The 22,505-nt window shown below is 52.4% G+C and overlaps 1 protein-coding gene across 1 annotated transcript in view; it reads left to right on the plus strand.

The window, feature by feature from the left end:
• Positions 1-22,505, plus strand: part of LOC111148599 (polypeptide N-acetylgalactosaminyltransferase 16) — an 89,190-nt gene that overhangs the window by 48,102 nt on the left and 18,583 nt on the right. The window contains exons 2-9 of the mRNA XM_022505302.1: positions 6,856-7,013; positions 10,460-10,558; positions 11,386-11,453; positions 12,033-12,098; positions 14,464-14,585; positions 17,452-17,539; positions 19,161-19,245; positions 19,547-19,650. Coding sequence (XP_022361010.1) covers positions 6,856-7,013; positions 10,460-10,558; positions 11,386-11,453; positions 12,033-12,098; positions 14,464-14,585; positions 17,452-17,539; positions 19,161-19,245; positions 19,547-19,650 — 790 coding nt within the window. The remainder of the gene's footprint in view (positions 1-6,855; positions 7,014-10,459; positions 10,559-11,385; positions 11,454-12,032; positions 12,099-14,463; positions 14,586-17,451; positions 17,540-19,160; positions 19,246-19,546; positions 19,651-22,505) is intronic.

Below are 22,505 nucleotides of genomic sequence, written 5' to 3' on the forward strand. Positions count from 1 at the left end.
AGGTTTCCTGTACCCAAGCTGAGATCCCCAGCCCCGTGCCAGCCCTAGCATCTTGTCTGGTTGGATAGGAGGGCGGGCAGGCCAGAGGGAGTTGGCTGCCTCCCCGGTACCCAGCGGCTTGCTTGTGGGGAGGCCCGGTGAGACCCGCCTTTTCATTTGGGAGAGGTGGAACCTGACACCTTGCCCTCAGAGCTGGTGAATCATGTGCTCCGTTTCCCAGCCTTCCTGATGAATGGTAGTCTTTCAACTTGGCACTGCAGCATCAGATGAGGCTTTGTTCCCAGGGGGGAGGGGAGTGGTTGGAAATCACATTTTGTTCACCAGGTGTTTGGGGTTTAGAGCAGATGCAGGAAAAAAGTCAGGAGCCGTCCACAAAATAGGACCAGGGCCTTTTTACTTGCAGTTTCATTGATCTTGAGTGAAAGGCCAGCCCAGCAGGTACCTGTTTTACTGGCAGTAAAAGGAAATTAGACAACAGTTATTTAAAAGGAGTGTGAGTTGTTTAAATCTACAATTTAGAGGTGCACGGATGCTTTAAAAGGAAGTTTACAGGGCTAGGGGATTTGGGTTGAACTGTTTTTGATAAAAAACGATGTGGAAAATATTTTCCTTTCTTATTTTAAACCTTCCCCTTTGCTGTTTGTTTCCTAAATTAGCAGTCAAGAAGAAGTAAGCAAACCTAGCTGGAAAAAAAACTGAAGCCAGTCAGGCAAGATTCAAAGTTTAACGGAAGTGACGGACTGAAAGGAAAACTCTCCAAGATGAGACATAATTCTTCCCATTTTGTAGAGCAGAGTCATTATTTCAGCTTATACAATTTCAGATGTGATTGACTTTGTTGGATATGGAAGTGCTTCCCAAAAGGACAGACCGGGGAGGAGGCCGCCATCTAAACATCTAAGCCTTGGCTGAGAGCTCTTGGAGGAGGCTGGAGGGCTGTGGGAGGCCCAGCACACTGTCACTCACCATCTCCCTACCCTCCTTCCTTGTCAGGGCAACTCAGGAGACCCTTAAATTGTGGTCCGGTTGGAACCCCCCAATCTGAAACCCTGACCACAGCCCTGCCTGCTGGGGAAGGCAGGGAATGCCTCACCTGACTGGAGGCTCAAGTCGCTGGGCCGGATGCTAGGGATCATCCTGGTGTCTTGGAATGGATGGCTGCCACCAAACTGTGTCATTGCCATCGGTGGCTCATTTTTTGGTTTTGTTTTTTGATTTTTTAAAAAAGATTTTATTTCATTTTTTATTTGATAGAGGTCACAAGTAGGCAGATAGGCAGGCAGAGAGAGAGGGGGAAGCAGGCTCCCTGCTGAGCAGAGAGCCTGATGTGGGGCTCGATCCCAGGACCCTGAGATCACGACCTGAGCCGAAGGCAGAGGCTTTAACCCACTGAGCCACCCAAGGGTGCTGGTTTTTTATTTTGTTTCTTACTTAAAAAAAAAAAAAAAAAGATTGATTGATTGATTGATTTAAGAGAGAGAGTGTGTATGTGCTTGGTTGAGAGCACAAGCAGGGGGAGCAGGAGAGGGAGAGGGAGAAGCAGACTCCCCACTGAGTGGGGACGCCAAATTAGAGCTCAACCCCAGGACCCTGGGATCATGACCTGAGCGGAAGGCAGATTCTTAATCGACTGAGCCACGCAGGTGCCCTTGTTTCTTACTTTTGGAGAATGGTTTTCTATTCATTGCAACGACTGAAGGACTGACATCTCTGTATTTTTGGTTATTAGAGAAGATAGTCAACTCAAACTAGTTTAAGCAAAAAAAAAAAAAAAAAGGGTGGAACAGAGAGGTAGCAGGTAGACAGGTAGGGAGGAAGGTAGATAGGCAGATAGATATAAACATATACAAAAAACCCCACAAAACCCCAAGATGAGCTGGGATCAGATATAATAGCCCCAGGGAACCCCAAGTAATATCACTATAGCTCTTTCTTTCTGTCTCTTGGCTCTGATTGTTTCTTCTTGGCTTCATTCTCCAGACAAAATTTCTCTATGTAATATGTAAGAGGACTTGCCTTCCATGTTTAGCAGTGATGACAAAATGAGCTCATCTTATAGCTCAGTCTCAGCGTGGATTCTGATTGGCCCAGGTTGAGTCAAATGACGATTGCTTCACCAGACTCTGTAAGAGATCAGCCTAGCCTGGGCCTTGTGCCCACCGTGGTTGTGGTGATCCAGATGGGACAGGAGGACAGTGATTAACAGTCCTGCCAGGAGACATGAGTGGGAAGGAGATCCCCAAGGCAAGCAGAAACTACCCTGCCACCAACTTGGTCCACATCCATTCCAAGGAATGTGTTAGCCAAGTGCACATGCAAGGGAGGGGAAGGGACGAGTAGGGTCATGACCGTTCATTGTTCACATATTCATTAACCATTGATTTTGAATTCTACCAACAGGCACTGTTCCAGGTTTTGGGATCCAGCATTAAATAAAACAGATGATCCCTGCCCTGGCGACTCTCATATTCTTGTGGGGAGAAGCAGTCAGAAAGATAAAATAACTAAGCAAAATATACCTAGAACATCAGATGACAGTAAGTGCTAGAAGGAAATTGAGAACAAGGCAGTAGGATAGGGAATGTGGGGCTGGGGTCATAGTGTTACAGGTAGGGGGGCGGTTAGGGAAGGCTCACAGGAGAAGGGAGGTTTGAGCAGAGCCTTGCAGTGGGGTGAAGGAGGGAGCCGTGCAGACATCTGGAAGAGCCTTCCAGAAAGGAGAAGGAACAGAAGGGTTGAGGGGAAGGGGGCCAGCAGGCTCAAGGAGCATAAGGAGGCTGGTGTGGCCAGACCAGAGCCAGGGAGGGAACAACACCAGAACCTGAGCCCCTGAGGGAACTGGGCCCTTGCTCATAGTGTCCTGGGCCACCACGAGCTCTGCCGGGGCCTGTGCGGAGGGAGAGGGAGAGGGGAAGCCCCTGAAGATCATGTGACCTGTCAGAGGATTCCTTTTTGTTCACTGTGGTTTTCTCCCCTGTTGATTATAGGTAAGTTGAGAGCAGGGACATTATTTAGGTATTCATTCATTCTCTCATTCATTCCTTTATTCTGCAAACATCCGTTCAGTACCTACTGTATGCTGGGTACTGGGAGCTCTTTTTTACCATCTAGTAAACAAGAAAGAGCAGAAAAGCACAGATGTCTGTGAATTCCACAAGCAGCTCCAAGCGCCCTCATCCCCTCCAGAAAGGGCAGCAGGACAAGTCCCATAGAGTGACTCCACCTGGCTCCAAGCCCAGGATCTTGGGTCTCCCAGGCTGATCCCTATATAGCTCCTCATGGTCCCGCAGCCTAGAACCAAAAGATGCATTGACCCCTAGCCAGCGTGCTTAGTAAGCAGTATGAGTGGGAAAACTGGGGAGAAGGGGAATAACATTCCCTGGTCCCCAGTCTGTGGCACGTGCCCCATCTCTGGACTCCTGTTCCAGCTAGAGTTCGGGTGGGACCGGCTTCCACGGCCACTCTCCAGCTACCCATGATCTGAGGCTGAGGGTGAGGGTTTCTTCCTGATCTTGCGTGGCCATGTCCAGCATGGGACAGGGGAGCTGTGAGGGGTGATCTAGGTTCCCAGATTTCTGGGGTCTGTAGGGCTTTTGTTTATTTCCATCTTCCCAGCCTCTTGCACGGTGTCCGCACACACTAGACTTGGAGGAAATATTTGTTGACTCAGCACCAGTGGTGAGCCCATAGGACACCACTGTGGATACGCAAGGCAGTGGTCTCGGTCCGGCTATGGAGCATCAGGGAGGACGTCACAGGCGACCCCTGCGTGTGTTCCTGGGAGGACCAGGAGTCTGGGACTGCCCACCTCTGCAACAGGCAATGCAGGAGAAGCAGCAGCCTTGGTCTTCAGTGCCGAATTTGTTTTGAGATGTTGAGTTTGCAGAACCCAGAGGAGAGTCAAAGTCCTGAAAGTCTCAAGATCAAAGAACAGGGCCAAAGGGGAAGGAGCGTTCAAGAGCTGGGAGGAAATGAGCTGCAGTGTAGGCGTGTGAACAGGTAGAAGAGCTCTGGGTCTGTTCAGGGAGAGGCCAGGGAGGCTCCAGGGAGACAGGAAGTTACAGTCCTTCCTCTGTGTCCCCTGTACTTGGCTGACTCGGGGCTGGCTGTGGGCCCCAGAGATGTGGGTCAATGTGAAAGCAAGGCTAAGACCTCTGGGAGGGGGAAGGGACTGTGTCTCCCCAGTACCCTTCTTCACACGTGAAGAAGGTGGCTCATAGGTGAAGTGTCTGACCTTGGAGGACCATTGGAGCGTCACCCAGGCTATGGGTCTGCAGAAGGGAGCAGAAGATGCTTCTGAACAGCGTCTTTGAGGATGTCTAGCACAGTCTGGAGGCTCCGGAGGGAAATTCTCTGGTGCACCTTGGCCCAGCCCTCTGTCTTCCACAATATTCTCTACCACCCTGAGGAAGCTTCGCCTGAGGCCTTGAGGCTCAGGAAGGCAGCAGGCTGGGGTGGGAATGAATTCAAGCATTCTTTTTTTTTTTTTTTAAGATTTTATTTACTTATTTGACAGACAGAGATCACAAGTAGGCAGAGAGGCAGGTGGAGAGAGAGGGAGAAGCAGGCTCCCTGCTGAGCAGAGAGCCTGATGCTGGGCTCGATCCCAGGACCCTGAGATCATGACCTGAGCCAAAGGCAGACGCTTAACCCACTGAGCCATCCAGGCGCCCTGAATTCAAGCATATTTAAACAAATGAATGAATGATCAGATAGGCCTTGGAACTTGCCTAGGGGTGTCCCAAGGCCTGGTAGATGCACAGCTCTCAATCCATGTTTCTTGGGTGATGGGTGAGTGTGGGATGAGGACTCAGAGGTTTCCTGAGCCCGCAGTGTGGCCAGAAGTCCTACATAAGCAAGCACAGTTATTTCCCACAGTTGCCTCGCAGGGTAATTCAGTGGCATATTCTCTGTTTGGGAGTTTCTGCAGTTTTTCTTTTATTTTACCTCAGACATCAACTGAAGGCTGCTTTCCATTTCTCTGACCTGGGCTGGGAGGAATTGCGGGGGCAGAGTTAGCATCCATCCTTCTCCCAGGTGGGAAGGACCCAGAGGACCTCTCATGCTCACTCTCAAAGTTGGACAGCTTGGGTCCTTCTAGCAATCCAGGGGTCAGGTCAAAACAGATTTCCTCTCCTTCTCCCTCCCTCCTTCCTTCCTTCCTTCCTTCTGTCTTTCCTGAAATGGATTTCCAGCCCATGGGGGCTGTGCCACATCTGTTTAGCCCTTGGCGCGGCACCAACTCCGAGTATCAGTCACAGCGAGGCCACCGCAGAGGTGATCACTATCCTGAGCACCTGTGTCTAGCATGGGGCTGGGCCTGGTGGACGCAAGGAAAGCCCTCTCACCAGCTCCGACCTGAGGAGCTCAGGGGCTGGCTCCTAGCACAGGGTGCCCCTGGAGGCCAGAACTCGATAGACAGGCATCCTTGAAGGAGCTACTCGCTCCCTGGAGCCTTCTGCATTCTGGTCTGGTGAGGTCCGGGGCTAGGCTTTCATGGAGGCCCTGGGCTGCTGTGGATGTCCCCCAGCATCACCCAGCACCTCGGTCTCCTTTCCCCAGGTCTGGCTGCCTTCCAGGGACCATCACTCTGGGGCGAGCCCTGTGATGGGGTCCTCATGCAGGGTTCTGGGTCTGAACAGTCCTCACCCACCTTTCCACTGTCTCTGGGGGCCCACAGGTCCAGCCTGGGCTGCTGGGCAGGTGGAAGGTTTGCAGTCATGATGTGCTCACCGTTGATGCTGTTTCGAGGCACTCTGGGGGAACATCTAGCCAGCAGTTTGGTTCAAATAATGAGATGTCAAGATCCATCTGTCTCTCCATTCATCTCAAATGTGTCCTTCCTCAGGGTCTTTCATGGGGGGACTTTGGGAGCACAGAGTGGGGTGTGGCTAAGAGGAGAGGGGCTGGGCCATGGCCAGTGTCATCCCTCACTCCCTGGCACTTAGCAGCAGTGGGCCAGCCGCTCTGACATGGGGCGAGGTCAGCAGCAAGCGCCATCCCCGAGAAGAGGCATCACTGACCACATTTGTGTTCTCACAGCTCTAGCATGAGCCACAAGGGGCCTGCGTGTCCTCACAGGTAGCTCTCTAAACTCTAAACTCTAAACTCTAAACTCTAAACACAGCAGCTAGTCTAAACTCTTGGTGTCGCACTGCATGCCCAGTCTGGTGTCAGGCCCAAGTTCATCCCTAGGATGCTGTATGTTGCTTGGCGACCAGCAGCTTGGCTGGTGGTCCCCTCAGGACACTTCATATTGGGGTCACCTTCTCCAAATCCAACAAAGACCACTGGTCAAGAGACTGACCTTCAGGGTCGGAACAACCGGTATGAATCCAGAACTTGTGACTTATTAGCTCTGACCTTGGGCTTTAAAAAAAAAATAGACTTAATGTTTTTAGAGCAGTTTTAGGGGCATAAAACAGAACAGGAAATACAGAGAATTTCCATATGCTCCCTGTACACGTGGGGGTACTGTTTTTAACTTCTTTTTTTTTTTAAGATTTTATTTATTTATTTAACAGACAGAGATCACAAATAGGCAGAGAAGCAGGCAGAGAGAGAGGAGGAAGCAGGCTCCCTGCCGAGCAGAGAGCTCAATGTGGGACTCGATCCCAGGACCCTGGGATCATGACCTGAGCCGAAGGCAGAGGCTTTAACTCACTGAGCCACCCAGGCGCCCCTGTTTTTAACTTCTTGAGTCTCAGTTTCCCTATCTGTACAAGGGGGGTGGAAATAACCATCTCCTGCTCACAGAGTTGGGATAAGGTACAAATGAGGTAACGCTGCTGGCCCCACACAGTGGCTGCTTTATCCTCCTGCCTGTCACTCCTCTGATGCTGACCTTTGTCTTAGGTGACAGGAACACCTTCCAGAGGCTTCGATGAGAAGGCCTACCTGGCAGCCAAGCAGCTGAAGCCCGGCGAGGACCCTTACAGGCAACATGCCTTCAACCAGCTGGAGAGTGACAAGCTGAGCCCCGACCGAGCCATCCGGGACACCCGCCATTACAGGTACAGCCTCTCTTGTGCCCTGGAGGGAAGGGCTGGCACCTGTCAGCTCAATTCTGTTCCTCACATGGACTGAGGAAATGAGAAAGATTTCCTCAGGCTCTGTCTGGTTGTCAAGACCCTCAAACCCTCACCCTCAGTTATTCTCTTGCCTCCTCTGTTTCATTGACCTCCGGAGGGCCTGAGATGGCCATGGAGACTTGGCGGGTGCCGGTGAGGCCCCTTAGCACCTCAGTCTGGAGTCCCAGGGAGCGTGAGCTGCCACGGGACTACAGGGAGGTCGGAGCTGGTGGGTGGGCCTACTGATGGTGCCCGAGGTGAAGAGGGGCCACCGACCCTGCCCACACTGTGCAAGGGATTCTGGGCATCAGAATCCCTGTCCTTCTCCTCTTCTTGCCCTGTGGCCTCCATTTCCTCAGCAGTTCCCAGAAACGCTTCCCAGCCTTGCTCTTGGTTCTCCCAGTGTGGTAGGTGGGAGAGGCCCCAAAGCAGGACTAAGGACACCTTCCATGATGATCCCCACTCTGACTCCACTTGGTGTGAGTGACCGACTTTGGGCAAGCCATCCATGCCCCCTCCTTGGTTCAGGCCTGTGATGTGTCCTGTCTAGATTATAGTCACCATCTCCAGTGCCCTCTTCCTACCCTCACCTCTGGGAACAGTCTGAGGTCCTTACCCTGAAGCGCAAGCCACCTCTCCTGGCCTGAGCTACTGCTCCTTTTCACCTAGGACTTGATGCTCCCACAGTCCTCTACCTTCCTGTCCCTCCCCTCATCTCTATGCACACAGTTTCCCCTGCCCAAATCCCCACCCGCCCTTGCATTTTCATAATTCTTCTCAGTGACCTCTCCTCTGGGGAAGCTTCCTTGCCAACCCAGGCTGGTTTGGAGGCTTCCTCTATGCTCTGTGCACACAGGGTTGTTGAAGCAGACTCAGCCACATGCCTGCAGTATTGAGTGACCAACAAGGGCTGTGTTGGACTCAGCTGTGTACCTAGCACCAGGCTGGTCCTGGTCTAAGGGTAGGTGGGGATGATGCAGGTCAAGATTGATTTTCCTTCTGAAGCGCGTACTCCGCAGCACAAAAGGGGTGTGAGAGATAAGGGTGCAGAAGGGGACATGCTTCTAGCACCTTGGAAGGGAGCTTGAAATCCAGTGGACTGGGCAGCCTTCAGGGTGAGATGGACATGGAGTTGGGGGAGCCCCAGACTGTCCTAACTGTCCTGATACTCAGCACTGCCAGCCTCCAGAAACTCATGCTACCAAGTACGACAATAATCCTGCCACTCAGAAAGCATCCCCCGCCCAGGTCCAATGGCCAGCTCAGATCTCAGTTCTTTCTCTGTCAGTCCTGGTGCAAAGTCCACCTGCACTGTGGGGCCTATAAGACTATGTCCACACAGCCCTACTTGAGGACTTTTCCTGGCAACCCTGGCCATGGCAAACCTTGACCCCAAGGCCTGGAGATTCTACAGACCCAAATCTCTGAACTGATACAGGGTTAGCTTGAATCACCTCTGCCCTCCCTCCCACCAAGCCCTCCTCATACCTTCTCAGGTGTTCACTAAAGAACTTAAAGGAGGAATTCCTCTTGGGGTGACACGGGTTTTAAAATGAGACTCTTCGAATCCAAAGCAGGGGTGTTGAGGCCAGTCTCCCTTCCTGCTTCCGTGTGGCTGCCAGCCGTCCCAGAAGCCTGAGGTGGATGGGGTGGGTTGGGGGTGCGTGCGCCCGCGCATGCGTATGTAGGTGGAGCAGCAGACAGAGGTGCGGGCTCTCATGTGCTGGGGGTGAACCTTGCTCTTCTCCCTCCAGACTGCAGCTTCTGCTGGTCTCTAAATTGTCAGGCTAGTTCCTAGTCCAGCCCTCAGTCTAGGGAGCCCCCCTCAAGGGGAACAGAGAGACCAGGCAAGACAGACCTTCTTGCATCACAAAGAAAAAACCCCACCAGCCCCAAACTTGAAACACAGGCCTGGGGCAAACCTCTTCGGATGCTCTTGGCTCCCGGGACCAGGATAAATTCCCATCATCACAGTTGTAAATCCCAGAGAAATGTAGAGCGGAGAGAGTTGGAGGAGGCCGGTAGGGAGGACGTCAAGTCAACTCTCCAGATGGGATACGGGTAGGTTGGCCCCTTTCAGGTGAAGAATGGGCATCACTATCCAGATTCTCTCCTTCCTGGGCACCAGATGGTTGGGGTTCATAGTCACTGTCCCTAGAGGTCAGTGTTGGGGGGCCCGGAAGGCCGGAGGTGGCTGCTTCTCCCAGCACTCCCCATCTCAGCAGTCTCCCCCCCACCCCCAGTCTACATGCCTCTGGGAGGATGCACTTGGGAAGCCTGGCTTCTCAGGGGGCAGAGGTGAATTTCCCTACCCCTCCACCCACCCCTACTCCCTCCACCCCCTCTCAGGGAGAACATTTTTAAAAGCCTCTCAGGATTCCTCCCATGGGGGTCCCCGGCTGGTGGGACTCCTGCCTTACTGAACCAGTCTGCTCTGCCGGGCAAGAGATGGGCCTGGGAATTCAGCTGTAAGCTGCTGTCGGGGCGTGAATGCCAGAATGAAAACACCGTCCCTGCTGGAGCAGTTGGAGAGCAATTGTCATAAAGAAGATTGTCATGAAAACCAGCTGCCTTCCCGCCGGCCTCAGGAACACGCATAAAAGCACCCGCGGAAGCGACAGGGATGGAGGCTGGCAGGGATGGATTGTTTTAATTCCCTTTCCTGAGGAGGGGGAAGCCAATAGCTAAAAATGTGGTGTGAGACAGAGAAGAGGAGCACAGAGCCGCTGGGGAAGGCAGCGGGTTGGCAGGCACTGTTCAGGGTCTTCTCGAGGCTTCTGTGTGCTCCAGGAGTCCGGGCCCCCGGAGCGGTGAGGCTGCGCCCCTGGCCCGGGTCACCAGCCAGCTGTCCCTGCTGGGCAGTGAGAGGGAGGGAGTCACGGGAGGATAGGAGAGGGGCGATTCCTCTCCAGATCCTCCAAATGTCGTGAGCCAGGAGAAGAGAAAGAAGCTACAGGATGCCAGACACAAAGCAAAGGCTGTCCCCCCACCCCCACCCCCCGTCTCCTCCATTTTGTCTCTCTCTGGCAGGCGGGAGATCCAGCTGCTGGCCCAGGGCTGCGTCCCCAGGCCTGGAGCAGTGCCCACACAGTCATGATGGTCAGGGCCCTTCTAAACAGCTCATTGACAGGGGCTGCGAGGTCTTTGGTAAAGATGACCAGGCCTGGGAAGCTGCCTCGGCCTGTGGCTTCCCTCCAAGGACTCCAGGCTGGATGGGCTGAGTGGGGGGAACGTGGGCGGGGAAGGGCAGCCTCACAGCCTGGCTTCAGGCTTGCCTTCTCTGTCCCACAGAGGTATTCCTGGGGGCAGCAGGCTGGACAGAGAGAAGCCTCAAGCCTGCCCTGAGGAGGCCCTCACGGTGCCCTCTGACCCCTATGCTCCATTCTCAGTTGCCCGTCTGTAACCTACTCTGCGGACCTGCCGGCCACCAGCGTCATCATCACATTCCACAATGAGGCCCGCTCTACCCTCCTGCGCACCGTGAAGAGGTAGGCCCCATCTCGGGGACCCTCATTTCGTGAGGCCTCAGGAAGCTCTGCCAAGCCCCTGCAGGGAGGGGGGCGGGGGGAACGGGGACATGGAGACAGGGCGCCGGGCCAGAGGGTGTGGGAGTCCTGTCCTTCTGAGAAGCTGGAGCTGGTGAATCAGGGTCAGGGAGGCCCTAGAAATCCGGCTGGGATTATTAGAATGCGCAAGGACAAGGTCAGGTCTGCAGGACGAAGGCAGATACTCAAGGGTCGGGAGCCAAGGGAGTCAGGGATGGGCACAGAAGGCCTCAGGAGGATGGATGTCAGCCTGGGAGGTGCCAGTCAACAGATTCAGAGGGAGGTCTCTGTCCTCCTTACCTTGGCCCTGTGGTCAAGTTTAACCCCTGCTTACCCCATGTCTTTAATGAGAATAGGATTTGGATTGTCCCAGGGATTGAAGAAGTTTGGGTTTCCTTTCCCAGTGAGTAGAGGAAGAGGAAGAGGAAGGATGATGGGAAGGAAAGCAGGTGGGCAGTCCCAGGCCCAGCTAGGGGCTGCCAACCCCTCCCCCTCCCCACCCTAGCCGGGGCTTATTAAGCAGCTACAGGTCCTGTCCTGGCGACTCGACTGGGGCCGTTCCCACAAACCATCTGGCCCATCCCAGGGTCAGCAGGTCCTCGGAAGAGCCCGAGGGGCACACCCCTCCTCAGCCTCTCACCAGGGCCTGGGAGTTTGGCTCGTGGCTAGTGTGCCAGTCCCTGAGCTGGGTGATGGGGGATCCCTGGGGCAGGGAGAGGTAAGTGGAAGGTGAACCCTAAATCCAGGCTCCTCTGTCCCCATCACTCCAGCGTCCTGAACCGAACTCCAGCCAGCCTGATCCAGGAGATCATCTTAGTGGATGACTTCAGTTCAGATCGTAAGCTTCTACCTCCTGTTATGTGCAGCCTTCCACACTCATTTGCCCAGAGTATGGAGCCCAGCCCTCTCAGGGTCGGGCTGGATATCACAGGCGGACCTCTGCCCCCTACCCGGGATCTTTAGTCTTTTCTAGGTGCCTTCTCTGACTCTGTTCCCAGGTGCCACGGAAGGGGAAAGAGTGGGGTTGTTTTGCCACTAGTGAAATGACATTTTTTAAAGACAGAAGCAACATCAGCAGCATCCTTTGTTATTACAAATGCCTTATGCTGAGGCTTGTCCCTTCAGTGTGGCTGCGGGGTGGGGGTGGGGGTGTTGGCTGGGCTCCCTGCTGACCTGCTGGTGCTCTCTGCTGCCCCCTGGGGGCAATGCCATAAGGAATCCTCAGTCTGGCCTGGGAGTGGGGCACAGGGCAATCCTTTGGCCATAGAGATGACCATGCCCCTGCGTACCTCCCCATCTTCAGCCCTTTCCCTGGACCTACTGTGAGACACCTTCTGGGCAGTTCCAGGGGCGACCAAACCTCTTGTGGTCTGACGTCCATATCTGAATGAGCTTGCTTCCTTCTCTTCACCTTCAGCTGAAGACTGTCTGCTCCTGACCAGGATCCCCAAGGTCAAGTGCCTGCGCAATGATCGGCGGGAAGGTGAGTTCTTGGACCCTGGGTGCCACTGCAGACCCATTTCGGTCTACACCTCTGCACCTCCCCATTCCCTTTTGGCACCATGTCCCACTAAGCCAGCATGCTCTTTCTGCATTCCTTGTGGCCAGGACCAAGGACTGTGGAAAGACCCTCCTGCTAGCCCGGGTCAGCCCCGGCCATGGCATGACTGTGGGCAAGTTGCTGTACTTCTGGCTGCCTGGGTTGTCTCTTCTGAGAAGTGGAGTTAATAATAGACCCTTTCTGTTTGCATGGCTGTTGTAAGGATTAAATGAGGTAAACTATATGGAAATGCTTTGAGAAAACTAAAGGGCATTATTTTTTTTTTTAAGATCTTATTTATTTATTTGACAGAGAGAGTGGGAGAGTGCGTAAGCAGGGGCAGGGGTGGAGGGAGAGGGAGAAGCAGATTTCCTGCTGAGCAGGGAGCCCGATGTGCAGCTCAATCTCAGGACCCTGGGATCATGACCTGAGCGGAAGGCAGATGCTGAGGCCCCCAGGTGTCCCCAGAGGGCATTATAAAGCATATGTAGCCTCACTTCCCATCTAGGGGTGTTTTGGGGCATTAGCCACATGGCCTAGTGTTGTATGTGGTGCTCTAGGAGACACAAGAGAACTACAAAACATGGCCCCTGCCCTTGGAGAACACATCATAAGGCCAAGGAGTCAGGACCCACCTCAGGGACAGGTTGGTCGTGATTATGTGCAGTAGATCAGAGACCCCAGGAGTGGGGCGTGATAGGGGAGAGGGCCTCGACTGGGTGATGGCATGGTAGAACAGGTGAAGGGAGCAAGGCAGGGCAGTCCAGGCTTGAGGGCTCTGCAGGCACGAGCTCTGGTCAGGCCCAGGTGCCCCTGTAATACTAACAGCCCTCCTCCCGAGTGCTCACCCATAGGAGGCATCCACTCTGCCTAAATCCTCACAGTCCCTCCTCCTAACAGTCCATTGTTCCCTTTTGCACAGAAGGGAAGTGAGACCTCAGGAGGTTCTGCCCAGGATGATCTGCCCAGGGTGATGAGTAGAGGAGCCAGAATTCCAACCTGGAGGTGGGAGGCTACACTTAACCTCCCTCTCTTCCTTCTTCCCTGGGAGAATCTGGGTCTGGTCAGCAGGGGAAATGGTGAGGTGAGGGTAGATGGCAGAAGACCTTGGAAGCCAGAGACAGGCATTTAGACTTGATAAGGCAGGTAGTAGGGAACCACTGCAGGTTTGAGAGTCGGCGGGGGGGAGAGTAAGAGAGAGAGATGCAAGGGGCATAATTGAGAAAGACCAGTCAGACCAAGGAGACCTTCCCAGTGGCATGGAAGAAGCCAGAGAGTAATTTCTCCCAAGCACTGGGTTGTAGGTACCTTTAGGCCCAGGAATATAGTGTTTCCAGGGGTTTCCAGTTGGTTTGCACCAACACAGGTGCAAACCTTAAGTATTTGCTAGCCTGATGGAGTGCAAGGATGGGACAGATGGATTTTTGCACAGATGGATGGATAGTCAGATGGATGGAGGCGGAGTACAGGGCAGAGGCACGGCCAGGGAACTCTCTCCCGGAAGCAACTGTATTCTGAGCTCTTAGAGCGAGTCCCCTCCATCTCCACGGCTCACGGGGCACCAGCAGCTGCTCTCTTAGCACCAGCTGGGCCTCCTCTCTTCCCGGCAGTCGAGTCCCCAGCCCTGACCGGGGAGCTGCCAGAAGTGAGGCCATTCTTTGACAGTCGGTGAGCCATCAGCAAGATTGTTTGGGGTGGGGGCTGAAACAGATCGGAATCTAGCCCGCGGAGGCCTTCTAGACACAGGACACTCTCCCCGGCAGGTGGGGGTTATTTTTTCTCTGAGTCTTTTAGCTAAGAAAACCCAAGCTCAGAGAAGTTAAAGAACATTCTTAAGGTACGTGAAGGGGCTGACACACTGACTCCAGCCTGCCTTAGTCTAGAAGATTCTCACCGGGTCACAGGTGATGATGCGGCTGAAGGGGATGGCCTGGAGATCCCCTGGTGGGGGGCGGGGCAGGGAGGAAAGGGTTTTGGTTTCTGGTTTTCTTTGCGTACCAAAATACCCTCTGTTGCACTTTCCATTCACTAATGCCTGACTGTTTACCAGTGTGTCCCCAGAGCCCAGAAAAGGGTCTGGCACAATGAAGGGCACTCAGAGAATGAGCCTGGAGTAATGATGGTTGATGAGTGGATGCAAGAAAAGAGAGGGATGGAGGACATAGTCAAATACAAAGTAAAGCTCAATCACAGTAACTCAGAGGAAGCCTTGGCCCCTGATGGGTGCAGAGCCCTGAGCCTTTTGAGGGATGGTGGGGAGACAAATTGGCCCTGTCCCCATACCAACCCCTGTCCACTCCCATGGCAGGGCTGATCCGGTCCCGAGTTCGTGGGGCAGATGTGGCCACAGCTGCCGTGCTAACCTTTCTGGACAGCCACTGCGAAGTGAACACCGAGTGGCTGCAGCCCATGCTGCAGCGGGTCAAGGAGGTAAGTCCCTCTGTCCCTCGGGGAGATCTGCCCCTTGGGACATGCCCACCATGTTCTTGGCATGAGGGCATGTAAACAGTCATTGACTTGATAGATAGGCAGAGTAGAAGCCTAAATGTTCTGCTTCCTCCAGAGTGATGTCATGTTAGTGAGCTTTCTCCTCTGAAAATGGGGGTAATTGTAATATTTGTCTCACTGGGTTGTTGGGAGAACTCATGTGGACATGAACTTGGGTGAGCTGTAAAGCTCCAACTAGGAATGTTGGGCTGGTATTCCTCCTGGAGGAGATGGGTTCTATGCTAGGGCAGGGGACAGCTTGGGGTCAAGGCTGGAAAGTTTGAGAAGGAGGAAAATGGGGGGATGGTGTTGTCAAGAAGAGATGAGAACAGGGGCCCCCTAGCACGTGCCAACAGTTCACTAGAAGGGGGAGGAGGGTAAGACAGGTGGAGGGAAGGATGAGGTGATCACAGGTCAACCATAAAAAGACAACCAAACTCAAAAATGGGCAAAGGATTTGAATGGACATTTCTTCAAGGCAAATACACAAATGGCCAACAAGCACAGGAAAAGATGCTCAACATTGTTAAGCCTTGAGAGAAACACAAGTCAAAACCACAGTCAGATACCGCTTGAGACCTATAGGATGGCTGTGACCAAAGGATGGACAGTAACGAGGGCTGTCGAGGATGTGAAGAAGTGGGAGCCCTTTCACTCATTACTAGTGAGAACGTAATCTGAGGCAGCCACACTAGAAAACAGCCCGGCAGTTCATCAAAAGTTTAAAGAATTTTTTAAAATTTATTTATTTGGGGACGCCTGGGTAGCTCAGTTGATTAAGCAGCTGCCTTCGGCTCAGGTCATGATCCCAGCGTCCTGGGATCGAGTCCCACATCGGGCTCCTTGTTCTGTGGGGAGCCTGCTTCTCCCTCTGCCTCTGCCTGCCACTCTGTCTGCCTGTGCTCGCTCTCTCTCTCTCTTTCTGACAAATAAATAAATAAAATCTTTAAAAAAAATTTATTTATTTGACAGAGATCACAAGTGGGTAGAGAGGCACACACAGAGAGAGGGGGAAGCAGGCTCCCCGCTGAGCCGAGAGCCCGATGCGGGGCTCCATCCCAGGACCCTGGGATCATGATCTGAGCCAAAGGCAGAGGCTTAACTCACTGAGCCACCCAGGCGCCCCTCATCATAAGTTTAAACACTGAGGGGCGCCTGGGTGGCTCAGTGGGTTAAAGCCTCTGCCTTCGGCTCAGGTCATGATCCCAGGGTCCTGGGATCAAGCCCCACATCGGGCTCTCTGCTCAGCGGGGAGCCTGCTTCCTCCTCTCTCTGCCTGCCTCTCTGTCTACGTGTGATCTCTATCTGTCAAATAAATAAAATCTTAAAAAAAAAAAAAGTTTAAACACCGAGTTACCTGATGCCCCTTCCACTGTGGGGTACACCCCCAAGAGAAATGGAAATATACCCTCCACACGCAAAAACTTACCCTGGAGTGTTCAGGGCACTATCTCTCAGAAGAGCCAAAAATGTGGAAACAGCCCAAATGTGTGCGGACATAACCACACGACTACTACTCAGCCATAAAAAGCAATGAAATAGTGATACGTGCTACAATGTGGATGAAAACACTTCCCTGAGTGAAAGAAGATGGTCACAAAAGGCCATGTGTTCTATGATTCCACTGAGGTGAGATGTCCAGAATGAAACAAAGCCATAGAAATAGAGAGGTGATGGGTGGTTGTCAGGGGCTGTGGGGAGAGAGGATAGGGGGGAGGTGACCTCCAACAGGTACAGGGTTTCTTGTTGGGTTGATGAAAATGTTCTGGAATTAGGTGTGATGGGTGCACAATCTTGTGACTATATTGTAAGCCACCGAATTTGTACACATTATATTGGTGAATTTCATCACATGTCAATTACAGCTAGTGAAATTGCTATAAAAATGTGAATTACACCTTGGAACAAAAAAGTCTATGAAAAGGCAGAGGCAAGGCCCGCACAGAGCTCTGTGGGAAACCATGGGTGGTCTCCCTGCTCCGCCTCCTCCCAGCCTTTTGTGGTCCTGAGACAGGGTGTGTGTGAACTGAGGGGCAGAGCTGGGTGATCTCCATGTTGCAGATAAGAGGATTTTGAAGGTCAGCACAGTCTGGGGAGAGATGGGCCTCTAGGCTGGGTCCCTTTGTGGAGGGAGAGGGAAGAGAGGGCTGATGGTGGTTGATAGTTTTGCATGAGGTGTATGTCATAAGCCCCCAACACCACTACCCCACGTCCCAAATCTTTAATAAAATTGACATTACCCCCCAATGCCTGAGGTGGATTTGTGTCTAGGAGGATGAAGGGAGTGGTGACTCTGACCTTGAAGCAGATGTGGCTTGAGAGAATGGCAGCCAGGTTGCACAGGGACCACGGAGTCCCTGCCGTCAAGCTGCTGGTGGTCCAGTTGGGAAGACTCAACCGAAACATGTACAAATGATGAATAAAACAGCAGTTCAGACCAGCACCAGAAGAGCCACCTCAGGCAGCATAGGATTCAGTGCCCCAGGAATTGTCTGGTCTGTAATTGTGAGAGCAGCTTAAAAGAGGAAGAAATCCTCAGCCTGCGGCAATCCAGCAGGGCTTCCCTGAGGAGGTGAGATCCCAGCAGGGCTCAGCATGATGTGAGAGGAAGAGGCTGGGAGAGCCCATGGGACCCCAGTGGGTCCTTCCAGGAGCCTGGCTGTGGGGCTGCAGGACAGCTCCCAAGATCCTGCCCAGTCCTGCGGGAAGGGCTGAGTGCCCCATGGTGGGAGAGAACTTCTCAGAGCAGGCAGCTGGGCCTTTCTTCACAGAGTCCCTGGCCTCACACCATCTCTCATTCCTCCCCTAGGACCACACCCGTGTGGTGAGCCCCATCATTGATGTCATCAGTCTGGATAACTTTGCCTACCTTGCTGCATCTGCAGATCTTCGAGGAGGTGGGTCCATCTCCCAGAGGAGGGGCTGTAGGCTTGAAAGGGGCAGGTGGGGGCGATCTAAAGCCTTGGTTTGGTGCTCTTCTACCCAGCTGTGCCAGAGCGTCTCACACCACCCCCTTACCTCGAGAAAATGGAAAGGGATGGTGGAAAGCTCTGGGATTGGGGACAAAGCCCTCTGGAACCATAAGTGACAGAACCACGCTAGTCTTGGGTCTTCCCCTCCCAAACACTGACACATCCTTTCCAAATGCTGCCAGCCCAGGGACCATGCCTACAGTCCTGGCAGAAGGACATGCTAGGACAGTGTCTTGTGTGAATTCCCAATACATACACCTGGAGGTGGTCTGGACCCAGGCTGTCGAATAGAAGAGCTATTAGCTACATTTGGCTATTGAGCTCTTAAAATGTGACTGGTCTGCATTGAGATGTGCTGTAAGTATAAATACACACCAGGTTTCAAAGTCTTATTACAAAAGAATGTAAAAAATCTCATGAGTAGTTTTTTATATTGATTACATGTTGGAATGATAACATTTTTGGATATATTACATTAAAATATATTGTTCAAATTAATTTCATACGTTCTTTCTTTTTTATATGGCTGCTAGAAAAAATTTTTTTAAGATTTTATTTTATTTATTTGACAGACAGAGAGAGAAAGACAAGCAGGGGGAGTGGCAGGCAGAGGGAGGGAGAAGCAGGCTTCCCACTGAGCAGGGAGCCCAATGCGGGACTCGATCCCAGGACCCTGGGATCATGACCTGAGCTGAAAGCAACCTGAGCCACCCAGGTGTCCTTAAAAAATTTCAATTACATATGTAGTTTGCATTTCTGGCTTGCATCATTTGCATTCTTTTGGACAGCTCTGGTCTAGACTTTATAGCCATGCTGCTATAAGAGCCATATTTGGCTATTTAAATTTAAATTAATTACAATTAAATAAAATTCAAATTCACTTCCTGAGTTGCACTAGCCACATTTCAAGTGCTCAATAACCCCATGTGGGTAGTGCCTACCATATTGGACAGTCAGTGCAGATATAGAACATTTCCATCATTGCAGAAAGTTCTATTGGGCAGGCTGCACTAGACAATCTGTTGCTAGGAGCTAGTGGGCAGAGTGGTTTTCCTATTTGGGGCCCAGACTTCCAAAAAATGGAAACAGCTGTTACTTAGATCTTAGAGTTGAGTGGGGTTCTGAAGTGAGCCAGGCGTTTCTCCTTTGGGAAATCACCTCAGGGCCTTTGCACTTGCTGTTTCCCCTGCCTGGAATTCCATTTCCCCAGATACCTGCATGGATCAGACTTTCAGGTCAAAAGTGATCTCTTTAGAGAGCGTTTCCTGACTACCTTTACTAAAATAGCATGGGTACCTCTCTTTTCTTTTCAGCACTTTTCACCTGTGGCAGATTATTCCTTTATTGATTTCTTTTTGTAGCCTCTGTCCTACCCAGTAAATCAATGAGGTCAGGGACCCGTCTCCTTCTGAGTGAAGGAATGATTGCATGAATTGCCCAGGGTCCTCTGCGAGCTGGGCTCTGATCAGGGGAGACCAAGGGCTGGTGGAATGAAGGGACAGCAGCTCTGCCCTGAGCTCTGTCCTCACCCCTCTCTGTCCATTAGGATTTGACTGGAGCCTGCATTTCAAGTGGGAGCAGATCCCTCTTGAGCAGAAGATTGCCCGGACCGACCCCACCAAGCCCATAAGGTCAGTGCTGCTTGTGGGCTCTGCAGAGACCCCTTCCTTCCCTGGGCCAGGGGCATGGGAATCTGCAGGGGGGGGCCACATTTCAGTTGCTGGTGCTCCTGAGGGCACACTGTCTAAGTGCTGACTCGGTTCTAGGCCCAGGGACAGAAAGGACAGAGGCCAGGGAGCTGCTGGATGTCCTGCCCCTGTGACTCTGCAAGTGGGGGATTGTAGGGCAAATGACCTGGTGTTCTGGGGCCATCTAGAAGGGCTCCCAGCCTCTCCAGTTCATGTGTTGCCTCTTTCCTCTCCTTGCTCCCAGGACTCCTGTTATAGCTGGAGGAATCTTTGTGATCGACAAGTCCTGGTTTAACCACTTGGGAAAGTATGATGCCCAGATGGACATCTGGGGGGGAGAGAATTTTGGTAAGTTGGAAATAACACTAACAGTGACAACAATAACAGATAACCATGCTCGAACACATTCTATGCATAAGGCCCTGTTCTACACATGTATTCATTTGTTTAATCTCACAGCTCCTCGAGGTATGTATTATGTCTCCATTTTACTGATAAAGAAACTGAGGCACAGATAGGTTAAGTAATTGGTGCAGTGGTCCAGAGCCAACAGCTCGTAAATATCGAGATGGTCAGGGGGAGCCTGTGGTCCCACAGCTAGACGTGTGTGGAAGAACAGAAAGACTGTAACTGGGGCTGCAGCTTAAACCCACAGCTCATTTTTCTTCCAGAAAAGCCAGTGGGAGTGGGGAGTGCGGAGTGCAGCCGAGTTTGGTGGTTAAATGTAAGGATGGGGCCAGATGGCCTGAGTGCAAATCCTGGCCCTCCCACCTGCAAGCTCTCTGGCCCTGGGCAAGTTAAAGCCTCCCGAAGCGTCGGTTTTCTCAAGAGGTTGGTATGAGTGCCAACTGGGAGATAGGTTAAGACACAAGGCACGCTGCTGGCGGCCATCATCATTACTTCCGGGGCCAGGTGAGCCCTCTAGCTCCAGCAGAAAAGGGAAGAGCCCAGAGAGCTCCCAGTGTCACTGGCAAGGTTCTGTTAGATAAAGGCCTGATACAAACGGATCAGCCAACTTGGGTACTATAAGGGGGTTTATAAAGAGACTGTCCACACAGTGTGGGTGAGACATAGGGAAACTCTGGGACAGTGTGGCCCTGGGCTGGGCTAATGACTGCTGTGAGGTGTGGCCATCCCTCAGTCTGGAAGATGGGGAGGGAGTGCCCCCTGACAGGAGCTGTGGTCTTGGGGCACCCGCAGCCAGCCCATAGCCCAGGCAGAGGGTGTCGGGGGAGATAAACACCCACCCTCCCTCTCCCCTGTCCACGCTCTGACTGACGCTGCCAGCCCACAGGAAAGAAGCCAGTGGTGCAGCCCGCTCGACAAGGAGTGGGGTGAAGGATGGGGAGTGACCCAGGGGTCTCCTGTTCTTCGCAGAGCCCTCTGTTTCCTTGTTCATCCTCACCAGGTTTCTTGCGACATAAATACGGCCAGTGGTATCTCACCCATTTGACAGGTGGGAAAACTGAGGTGAATGCTGCCTTCCAGATTTCAGTCAGGAAGCTCCACATCTGACGGGTGTGCGTAGTGCCCCCAACTTCAGTGTTGTGAAGGGTGATCAGAGCAAATTCTGTGTTTCTGAGAGGCGAGGAGCAGCTCCTTCTACGATCTCCTTGATCAGGACACAGATGAGCCACGGGGCTTTTGTTGTTGTTGTTGTTTTTTAATTAAGATTTTATTTATTTTTTTGAGAGAGACAGGGATAGTGACAGATAGGGAGAGAGCACAAGTGGGGAGCAGAGGGAGAAGCAGGGAGAAGCAGGCTCCCCACTGAGCAGGGAGCCCAACACAGAGCTCAATCCCATGACTGAAGCTGAAGCAGATGCTTAACCCCTTCATCGGCTGAGCCGCCCAGGCGCCCCAGCAGTGGGGTTTATCATAGGTCTGATCTTAACTCACAACCAACTGGAGTGGAAAGAGGCATGGAATGTTCTCCACTTTGTAACTTATTCTTGGAAACCATTTGCATACAGGCATTTGGAGAAGTAAATTCTGGGAACCAGGGTGCACTGACCCTTCCCTTCTGACCTCCTTCCACATGTTCTGGGCCCAAGTGACCTCCCGTGTGCCCTCAGTCTCAGCCTGAAGGGAGCTTCGGCAAAGCGAGTTTCCTGTACAGACACCGAGGACTGGGAAACTAATGGTCTCTCCTGCATCCAGGAGTCTTTTTCTTTCTTCTTCTTTTTTTTTTTTACAGCTGGTGATTGACAGAGGAACAAGTAAATGATCAAATGGCTAACTTCAGATTCAGCCTGAGGCAAGGGCTCAGTGGTTGGGGAACTTGAAAGGTGAACCACAGAGTGGTTCCGGGAAGGTTTTTCTTTCTTAGAAGAAATTCAGAGAAATTTTTAGGCTAGCCTTGGTGCTCACACGTTCAGCTGCTGGGAGCAGTTTTGAGTCAGGAGGGCTCTGCTGCTGGTAGGTTTGGGCCTTTCATTTCATTCTTTTGTTGAAGGAAGGAAGATGCCCAAACTGAGACTCCTTCCTGTGTCCCCTCAGAGAGCCCCAGAGGCAAGTGGAGGTGGCAAATGTGAAAACCTTGGGATTCCCGTTAGAGGACCTTTTAAAAGGTAGTCTGATCATGTCGGTCCTCAGCTCAAGACCCTGCAGGGACTCGGTGCCATCTCTGAGAGCAAAGCCCGCAGTCTTCATGCCATTTGCCCTTCCCCCACAGCACTCCACCAGCTCTGCCCACATCTCCTGCCTCTCTCACCTGGCCTCACTCCACCCCGAGCTGCCTCCGCCAGGCCTCCTAGCGGCCCTGGAACTTGCCGCCTACTCCAGCCTCCACAGCTTTGCCCTTGCTGGTCCTTCTGCCTGAAATCCTTCTCCCATAAAAGCGACATGACTTGCTTCCTCACCTCCTTCAGGTCTTAGGTCAGATGTCCCCTTTGGATGGAGAACTTGCCAATCAGATTAAAACTGTAGCCCACCCCAGCCCCAGGGGCTCTCTTCAGCCCTTCCTGCTTCATCCATCTCCATTGCTCTTAGTATCATCGGATAGACCGCATTTCACTCGTTTTCTTGTCTACTTGCATTTTTGTCCCTTATTTTAGTGACTTCTTGTCGCCTACCCATGAATGTGTAAGGATTCTAGAACAGTGTATGACACATAATTAACAGGTGCCCAGTAAAATTTTGCTGAATGAACTAAGGGATCTGATTCAAACAGTGTAGCTTGCTGGACAAAATGTGAACTTGAC

The sequence above is a fragment of the Enhydra lutris genome, unplaced genomic scaffold (genome assembly GCF_002288905.1).
Source record: "Enhydra lutris kenyoni isolate GAN:26980312 unplaced genomic scaffold, ASM228890v2 scaffoldscaffold20, whole genome shotgun sequence".
Classification (NCBI taxonomy): Eukaryota; Metazoa; Chordata; class Mammalia; order Carnivora; family Mustelidae; genus Enhydra; species Enhydra lutris.